Source organism: Peromyscus leucopus, chromosome 2 (assembly GCF_004664715.2).
Source record: "Peromyscus leucopus breed LL Stock chromosome 2, UCI_PerLeu_2.1, whole genome shotgun sequence".
Lineage (NCBI taxonomy): Eukaryota > Metazoa > Chordata > Mammalia > Rodentia > Cricetidae > Peromyscus > Peromyscus leucopus.
In genome coordinates this window covers 56,086,295-56,096,357 of record NC_051064.1, presented here as the reverse complement: position 1 = coordinate 56,096,357, position 10,063 = coordinate 56,086,295, and the positions used below count along the sequence as shown (strand labels likewise).

The 10,063-nt window shown below is 46.4% G+C and overlaps 1 protein-coding gene across 1 annotated transcript; it reads left to right on the top strand.

Annotated features, from left to right (window-relative positions):
* The first annotated feature begins 426 nt into the window (after positions 1–426).
* Tomm5 (translocase of outer mitochondrial membrane 5) lies at positions 427–3,448 on the top strand. The gene is made up of 2 exons (XM_028894732.2): positions 427–665; positions 2,978–3,448. Exons 1-2 carry the CDS (start codon positions 545–547, stop codon positions 3,010–3,012), a joined length of 156 nt encoding a protein of 51 aa, XP_028750565.1. The 5' UTR covers positions 427–544; the 3' UTR covers positions 3,013–3,448.
* Positions 3,449–10,063: the final 6,615 nt, after the last annotated feature.

The following is a 10,063-nucleotide window of genomic DNA, read 5'->3' as shown; positions in this document are numbered from 1 at the left end:
CTAGAGAAAATAGACTAACAGCTACCTCACGAGGTTTATGCGGTGCTGGACTCGAACCCAGGGCTCCTGCATGCTAAGTAAACGCTTTGGCAAATGAGTTATATTCTCAACTAACTTTTTCAGGCTGCAGCGTTTTAATTTACAAATCTAGAAATGAAGATCATAATGTGCAATTCACGAAGTACTGTCTTGGGTACTCCATAAATGCTAGCTATTATTATTTATGGTGGTACATATGCACACACCTCCCTACTGGACAGCATAAAACAACTTTACAGGTGGCACTCTCGATTACAGCCCCGCGACTATCTAAGAAACAGTCGGGATCCATCAGGGCTCCGAGATTTAAGACTGCGGCCGCCCCCTTCTGGTCTCCTTGCTTCAGACGCACGCGGCCCGGATGAGGATTGTCCCTCGCAGGTTCCTGTCGCAGGACGGAAACGAGGGGTGGGACAGGAAGTGGAGTCTGGCTCAGTTCGGGTGCAAGGCGGCCACTGGAGGAGAGCAGGGTGCAGCGCCTGCAAGCTTTGGAGAAAGAGCCGCAATGTTCCGGATCGAGGGTCTCGCGCCGAAGCTGGACCCCGAGGAGATGAAGCGGAAGATGCGCGAGGATGTGATCTCCTCCATTCGGAACTTCCTCATCTATGTGGCCCTGCTGCGAGTCAGTGAGTGTCCTTCGGGGCTGTGGCCGTGAGGCCACGCGTCCACCCCACCCCTGCACGCGCTCCTGGGTCCTTGAGCTGAGCATCCTGGGGAGAGCGGGGGGCATGCATGTCCAGGGCGGCCCAGCTGCCTGCCCTCAAGGGGTCTGCGGGTCCTGAGACGGTGCCAAGTGCTCGTGGTGGCCGAGGGCGCGTGGCTAAGTCACCTTTGCCAACCCGACGCTTGTGCTTAAGGACCTTCAGGTGCAGTACCCTCGTTCGGCAAACCTAGGAACGGTCCCTGGGAAGTGGATGACCCAAGGTCATTTGGAGATTCAGAATAAACCTGACGTAGAATCCCCAGCTCTTAACTAGGGGCCAGACGCTTTCCTTCGGTGCTTGCCTTTGAAATCCGAAAAGACTTGCTTTCTTCGTGTTTATGTGTGCAGAGGGTGAAGTAAATAGTTGGTTTTCCTTTTTCTGAAAGGTGGAAAGAGAAAGATAGGCGTCTGTAGAGCTACTGAGAATACCTGAAGTATTCGATTTCACCATTGACAAAAAAGTTAATTTCGTTACTTGATCTCTGTTCCTTTTACAAGCGAGAGCTTGAGTTCAAGGGGCACCTCGGGGTTAAAGAGAGACTGACAGATTAGAAAGTAGATGGTTCACTGGGCTAAGGCACTTGCCGCCAAGCTGGGCAACCTGAACTGGATCCACATGGCGGGAGGGAACTAATTTCCGGAAGTTGTACTCTGACCTCCACACCTGCACCAAGGTATGCACGAACACGTGCATACACCACAGACTACACACAAGAAAGTGGGTTTTTTTTTGGGGGGGGGGCAGTGTTCAGATACGATTTCTCTGAGTAACCCAGGCTGGCCTTGAACTCAGAGATCCTCCTGCCTCTGCCTCCTGAGTGCTGAGATTAAAGGCGTGCGCCACCACCGCCGGGTTTTAAAAATCTTTTTATTGCCAGGCAGTAGTGGCACATGCCTTTAATTCCCCAGCACTGGGGAGGCAGAGGTCGAAGGCCAACCTGGGCTACAGAGTTTGAGTTCCAGGACAGCCAGGATTATTTCACGGAGAAACCCTGTCTCAGAAAAACAAAACAACAAAAGATTTTAAAAATATTAGTTCTCGCCGGTTGGTGGTGGCGCACACCTTTAATCCCAGCACTCAGGAGGCGGAGCCAGGCGGATCTTTGTGAGTTCGAGTCCAGCCTGGCCTACAGAGTGAGATTCAGGACAGGCACCAAAACAACACAGAGAAACCCTGTCTCCGAGAAAAAAAAAAAAAAAATTAGAGGCTTTAGGCCTTCCTCATTGGGTTCTTCGTTTGCTGTGTTCTCTCTGTATCGGAGAGGCCGTCTTGGAGAGCAGAAACACCCAAATCTTGCTCGTCCACAGCCTCTTGAAACCGCTTCACCTTTTCCACCCTCTTAACCTTTTCCTACAGAAGAGCTGCCAAGAAAATGTTCCTTAGTGGGCTTTGTATTTGATGTTCACCAATGTATCACTTTTAAAGATTTTTATTTGGCTACCTGTCCATGTGTGAACCACATGCCTGCAGGTGCCTGCACCATCCAGAAGGGGGCGCTGGAACCCCTGGGACTGGAGTTAAACAGGGCGCTGTAAACTGCCAGGTGCAGATGCTGGGATCTGAACTCGGGTCCTCCTTTTACAGCAGACAGGCTTACCTGCCGAGTCATCTCCCCTTCTCCTGATGTCACTCAGTATTCCAGGCAGCTCTTGGTACACCGTTTACCAAACCAGCGCAGTGATCGGAATGGCTTAGTGACGGGATCAGAGAAAGCAGTGGGTGTCGGCCCTTCCGCTCACCTTCCCCAGGGTTTCCGACCCTATGCCTCCCAGGTGTTAGTTTCCCCAGGATTGGGAATTGAACCTAATGCCCACTTGTTTCCTCTAGGATTTTGTTCTGTTTAGGTTAAATAAATCCCCAGGGCTAGAGGTATACCTTGGTAAAGTGCTTGCCTGGCTTGTGCAAGGCCCTGGGTTCAACTCCCGGTTTGGTGAACTAAGGAAAAGGTCCCCAGAGTAAAGGACTGTGGAGTTATTATAGTCCTGGAGGAAAGTGCAGTAGGGTAGGGTGTGCTCTGCGGCAATGGTAACCCAGTGAGACTGGGTGGGCTGCTTTGCAAGGTCCGTGACTCCCTTTGGTTTATGGTACAGGTAGAGAGAGGCTTGATCACCATTTAGGAGTTGTTTCCAAAGCCATATTTCGTAAAGTTTTTTCTTTTACACCCCAGTTTTATAATTCTGCAGTGCAGCTTGTGGACTCATAGAATGAAACCTACTCTGCGGTTTTTCTTTCAGCTCCATATATCTTAAAGAAGCTGGACAGCATATGAGGATGGGAGTCCCATGGATGCATGGCATGAAGAGACCCGACGACAGTTTCTCCTCCTGTCTGCAGATGAATTGGCCCAGAAAGCTGTAAGACTGATGCAATGGACATAAAAACTCCACTTGTTAAGAACAAGTTGAGCTTTGGGAACCGACCTTCATAGCTGAAATATAAAACTATTTGAGAAGTGCACAAAAGATGTCTTGTGGTCACGGTGCGCCCTCAGGCCTGTGATAGCCACCTCTGTGAGTGTTGATGGAATTGTCAAAGTGTCGGACTCTAAGGGGTTGGGTCTGAACGGCACTGTGTTGGCAGTCATTTCTGTTTACAGCTTCTGTTTCAAGTGTATTTGTGAAGAGTACTGGAGTCCGCATACATCCACAATGACATCTGAGCACAGAACCGTCAGTCTATATTTTTAATAAACATTCTGATGAAAAAAGCTTGGGTTTTGGTGGGTTTGTTTGTTTGGTTGGTTTTTTATTTTTGTTTTTTTTGTCCCACTTTGGCCATCACTAGTGAAACTGCTGCAGTATTGAGACTATTGCGCCTATGGTGAGTTTCTTATGAACTTTATGTAGCGTTCATTATGCCTCTTTGCCAAAGTCTTAATGAACTACGACGCACTGCTTGGAGCTGAAAATGCAAACACAGTGAAAGGAGGGAAAATGCTGTAATTTAAAATCAAACCGTTCTCTAGGTTTGCTGGCTGAAGGGGGCGGTCCTCTACAGCCTCTAACCAGGCTCACCTCTTTAACTACTATATGTGGGCTTTGTTTATGTATGTGTGTGTCTGCCTGCGTGGATGTATGTACCATGTGGGTTCCTGGTGCCCGTGGAGGCCAGAAGAGGACACTGGATTCCCTAGAACTGGAGTTGCAGGTGGTTAAGAACTGTCGTGTGGGTGCTGGGCCCTCTGTAAGACCAGCGACATTCTTAACCACTGAGCCGTCTCTCCAGCTCCACCAGCGTGTGTCTTAGTAACATCACAGTGCTGTCGTGATTTCTGTTTTAGTTACTGCTCGCCTGCTCGCTCGCTGCTGGGTGGATCGCTGGGACGTGGGTTTCTGTCAGTTTTCTAGACCGATCATCATGCGTGTTTGTCACCTCCGTCTTCCTATGTGCAGCCTCGTGTGACTGGCTAGACCAATGGTTTTTCTGTTCCTACAGACTTTCCCTTTTAACCCCTAGGTTTAGTTTTCCTGTGAACTTGCCACTAAATTAACTTTTCACCAGGTACCAAAATTGTTTACATCATTTGGTTTGGTCAGGTACCACGTCTTCGAGTCTTCCCTAGGGCGTCTTCCCTGGGGCCTTGCTGTTCCTCTCTGGACTGTGTGTGGCTGTAACTTGGGAACAGCCTTTTCTTGTTCCGTGTTGGGTCTCATTTGCTAATGTTTGTTTTCATGGAGCCCTGACTAGTGAATAGGAGTAAACATTTTTAGACCTTCCTGACCTGAAAATTATTTTTTTTATAGTCACACGTTTGATTCTTTGCTGAATGTAGAGTTTTGGCTTGGAACCTTCGTGCTTCAGGATTTTAAGGCATTGAGACATTGACTGTGGGTTCAGTCTGAAATCCGAAACCATTCTGACTCCTGGTCTTTCTGTGAGGCCTAATTTTTCTCTCTGAGAAACAAGGATCTCTTGTGCTGGTAGTCTTCCATTCCACAGGGACACACTCCAGTGTGTGTGTATTTAATTCACTGTGCTGGGCACTAGGTCACCCTGTTAAAACTTGAAACATACCATCCAGTAGTTCTCGTAAGTTTTGAGGTTTGTTTGTTTTGTTTTCTGTGTTTGTGTTTGTTTGTTTGTTCAGCTGGTTTTTGTTTTTCTGTTTTGTTTTTTAAATGTATTTATTATGTACAAAGTGTTCTGTCTGCATGTATGCCTGCAGGCCAGAAGAGGGCACCAGATCTCATTACAGATGGTTGTGAGCCACCATATGGTTGCTGGGAATTGAACTCAGGACCTCTGGAAGAGCAGTCAGTGCTCTTAACCTCTGAGCCATCTCTCCAGCCCGTGTTTGTTTGTTTGTTATTCGAGCAGGGTTTCTCTGTGTAGCCTGGACTGTTTTGGAATTCACTGTGTAGACCAGGCTGGCCTCAGACTTTGAGATCTGCCTGCCTCTGTCTCCTGAGAGCTGGGGTTAGATGCTTGCACCCCACCCAGCAATTTAGTGTATTTTTACTGGTGGTTTCCTTCCCTGTTTTTCCTCTTTGTAGAACAACATATATCTTTTGTGTTCTCTTTGCCTTCCTCCTCTGTTGTCTAAAGTGGCTGTCGTCCGATTTTCTTCATGTTAGATACTTCACTTTTGTTAGACTGAGAGGGCGGGGCTTGTCCTTAGACTCTTCCTAAGGGAACTCTTTTGAGGTATTTAATTGGGAGGAAGGTCTGTGTCCATATCTTTAGGTATTTTATATTAAGCTGGTCATTGCTAGGAGAACATTCTTCCAATCTTGTCCATGAAGAATGAAGGCCTTGCTGGGATCCTGGGAGTCAAGTGATGCAGGAGGGCTGCTGTGAGGTCCAGAGCAGAGGGGATGGCCTTGTAGAGGTTACTTAGCCCTATCGGGTTGCAGACCGCATCTGATAACTTAGACCTTCACTGCCTAGTTCTTAGTTTGGTCTCTCTTCGCTCTGCCCACTTGCAAAGGTACCTGAAACTACCAGTTCCCGAGACTTGGGGATTCTGTGCTGTGGGATTCTTTCTTTTCCTACTGCTGGCTTTTTGCTTTCCAGATTACAGCTTTTTGAAACTGTGTTGTCTCGTCTTCTATCCTTTGAGATTTTAACCATAAAATGGACAAAACCCTTTACTGTTATTGAGTGGAATTTCAGGAGAGAGTGGACATACTCTATTAATTCCTGTGTTCAGTCCATCATCTTTACCCAGACAGGATCTATGGTTTTGTTTTGTTTTGTTTTTTTGTTTTGTTTTTCAAGACAGGGTTTCTCTGTGTAGCTTTGCGCCTTTCCTGGGACTCCCTTGGTAGTCCAGGCTGGCCTCGAACTCACAGAGATCCGCCTGCCTCTACCTCCCGAGTGCTGGGATTAAAGGCGTGCGCCACCACCGCCCGGCTTAGGATCTATGTTTTTAACCGTTGTTTGGTGTGGTGTGTAGTCACTTACATCCACTCCCCAGTTGCAAGTGTGCAGTGTGTAACACCATGGTTGTGAACACTGCCCCTGAAGAGGGGTAGATTTAGCTTCGGGGTCTGGTTCTGGTGCTTGAGATGCACGCCTTTGAATAGCTGAACCTCTGAATTAGTTCTCAGCTGTGGGGTTAGGGTAGTAGACTGCCTGTCAAGGGGAATAACCCGGCACTGTTATGACTACTGATGGTTAGTCTTAAGTTTCATTCCGGTTTCCAGATGTGATGAGGTAGCATGCTGGTCCTGATGTAGTCAGACTCGAGGATTAGGCACTAAGTAGGCAAGTACGGCAGCACCCACCTATGATCCCAATAAGAACTGTAGTTTGCGGCCAGCCTAGGCTGCTTGAAAACAAACAACAAAAACCACTTAAATTCATTATCAAAAAATAGCCTGGACCAGTCCGTATCTTACCAAATGGAGAAGTTTAGGTTCAAGTTTCAGTGTGGTGTCTAGATAGCTTGCCAAGTCTTAGGAAACTTTTAATATTTGTGTGCTTCTCCTAGAGAACAAGTGTGGTTGCTACTGGAGATTATTGTATATTCAGGCTGAAATTTAAAAAAAAAAAAAAAACCGTAATGGGCCGGGTGGTGCCAGCTCACACCTTTAATCCAGCACTCAGGAGGCAGACACAGGCGGATCTCTGAGTTCAAGGCCAGCCTGGTCTATAGAGCAAGTTCCAGGACAGCCAAGGAAACCCTGTTTTAATAAGTGGCTTCTTTTAGAAATGGAGCCTTGCTGCTAGGCAATCCTGGTGAACCTTGAACTTTGAATTCTGCTACCTCTGTCTTCCAAATGCTGGGGCAACAAGTGTGTAGTTTCTGCACCCAGCCTGTTAGTAGCTTTTTAAGTTCAGGCTATACCTACTGGGAGTGTTCAGTGCTTAGAATAGACCATTCTGAAATAATATATTAGAAAATATTTAGAAGCTGGATCGATAGCTCAGTGGTTAAAAGCACTGACTGCTCTTACAGGAGACCCAGGTTCAATTCTCAGCCCCCACATGGTGGCTCTCAACCTTTTGTAACTCCAGTTCCAGGAATTACACTCTAATGACATCCCTGGACACAAGGCCTATACATGACATACAGACATACATAAGCATAAACACCAATAAGCATAAAATAAATTTTAAAGAAAGTATTTAGACTATGTACATAGTTGGAGTATGTAAAGAGCAGATTGGCATTTTGTAAACTTGAAATTGAGGACACTGGGAAAAATGGGGAACAGAAAACTTAATTCCTCCTAATTAATAAGGGGACAGGACTGCTACAGCTAAATTAACGCTCTTAACTGCTAACAGTGCAACACTGAGAAAACCTTTTTTCTTTGCCCTTTGCGGTTACTGCTGAAATAGCAATAGCTTTGAAGTCGGTACATTCAGCAGTTCTTAGGTTGGCAAACATGAGCGTACATTTGGAGGGAGAGAAAGACAGGTGCAGAAATCTGAACTATTGGTTTGCTAGATCCAGAAAAGAGACCAGCTGACATTTGACTAGCATTTTGTCCTGTCATGATTGCTTCATGAATTCTGCATACGGCTCAAGCCATCAAAGGAACCACAAACGTCAGGACCGGCTAACTTCGCTTTGGGTCAAATGGTAAATATTTCAGGCCTGTCAGTCTGCAGGGCTCTCCTGTGCCAGGTTGGCAGTTGTGACGTGAAAGCAGTCAGACTTCAAATGAGCAAGCGTGGCTGTGTCCCAGTCACACTTCACAGAAAGAGCTGGCCCCCGACTGAAGTAAAGAGCATGTCACTAAATCACAGAGCTGTGACGTTAAAGATACTCTAGGGTTTGGGGAAATGGTTCGGTGGATAAAGATGCTCACTGCCATGCCTGACAGCCTGAGTTCAGTCCTTGTATAATGGGGGGAGAGAACTGACTCCCACAGCTGACCTCTGACCACCACACATGCCCCGTGGTGTGCACACACATTCAAATTCATGCAGGTACGAATAAATGTAATTAATGTTTTTAACACTTTAATTGTATGTGTTTGTGTGAGTGAGTGCAGTGCCCCTGAAGGCCAAAGGTGATGGATCCCTCTGTAGCTGGAGTTTTAGACAGCTGTGAACAGCCTAATGTTGGTGCCGTAACTAAACTCAGGTCCCCTGGAAGAGAAGCATACACTCTGGACCACTGAGCTGCCCATCCGACCCCAGATGTAATGCATTTTTACAGGTTGAACTATTTACTCTCTTGCTGGTTATATAAGGAAAAGGTTTGTTATGGAGCCTGGGTTTACAGAGCCTCAGAGATGGCAAATTCATTCATCCCGAGTTACCGAGCTGGTCCTATGGACCTGGCATGGGCTAGGAGATGGGCATGTTGGACCAAGAGGCTGCCTTTTGGGGTCCATTACCCGCCTGTAGGGGAGTGGGCATCTGAAAGACCTAAGCTTGCTGGAGGCTCTGGAGAAGCCTCCCTGAAGAAATGGTACCATGGGAGCCCTGAGGCTTGTTGGGATTATTTTAGGGCAAAGGTTGGGGAAGGAGTGGTTAGTAAAGGATGGTACTGGTGAAGAAAGTCCAGAGTTGCCCGCCCGCTTCAAATGCACGTGAAGTGAGGCCTGAGTTTGAAAGAGAACAAATGGATGCATGAGCAGAACATACCCTGGCTCGGGTGTGCCGTGGGGAGGGAAAGGCTTGACGATGCCATTTTGAAGTAAGGTAAAGACGGAGGCTTCTTTTTTATACCAGAGCTGAAGTGTCCTCGAGTTGGACATATGGAGTGGGCATTTGCATGTCATCTCAGGGTCGCTGTTGCTGTGATAAAACATCGTGACCAAAAACAACTTGGGAGGAAAGGCTTTGCTTGGCCTACATATCCTGAATCACAGTTTGCTGAGGGAAGCCAAGGACCACCTCAAACCAGGTGGATGCTTGGAGGCAGGGGCTTACTGGTTTCTTCAACCTGCTTCCTTTAAAACAGTGTTACTCAACCTGTGGGTCACAACCCCTTTGGGAGTTAAATGACCCTTTCACGGGCTGCCTAAGACCATGTGCTTTTTAGCAGCTGTAGTTTCTATATTAACAATCAGAAAATCTAAAGCCAACACAATAACACAGACTCTAGTCTCTATTTTTTCCTATATTTATGTGACTTATTATATATATTTTTCATTCTTCCTTTTTAAGGCTTTATTATTTTTAAACTATTTTTTAATCTATGACTGTCTCTACCCTTTCTCCGTTCTCTCCCAAGCCTATGTATATTTTTAAACACACTGTAACCCATTTAGAGGTTTTTTTCCCAATCTGGATCTGTCTTTGTTGCATATTTGTAATCTTTTTTTTTTTTTTTTTCATGAACAAAACTTAAACCTGCCATGAGGCTTAGTTCATGGCATGCTGGTAGAGCTCACTCTGGCAGAACTTGCTTTGGCAGCTCAAGGCTTCAGGCAGCGGCTGGGAGACTCGTCTGTGTATCGCAGCAGGCATGAGAGACATGAGACTAGAAAGCCCAGTTTGGCTCCATTTTTGTGTGTTTAGAACCTTTTTTAAGCTTTCTCAGATCTTATGTGGATGTAGGTACCAGATGTTTGGATGCCATTTGTAGGTGGAGTTTCTTGTCCTGGCAGTCACTCCCAAATAAATGACATGGAGACTTAATATTATATAATTGCTCGGCCAGTAGCTCAGGCTTGTTACTAGCTAACTCTTACATTTTAAATTAATCCATTTCCATCTCTTTACTTGCTGTCATGTGGCTCATGACTTGTTACCTCGTTTTGTACATGTCCTACTTCTCTACATCTGCCTCGAGACTCCTCAGACTCTGCCCTTCTTCCTTCCAACATTCTCTCTGCCCCGAAAATCCTGCCCAGCTGTCAGCTAACCAGCTTTTTATTAACAGTGAGAGCAATACATATTTACAGTGTACAAAGATT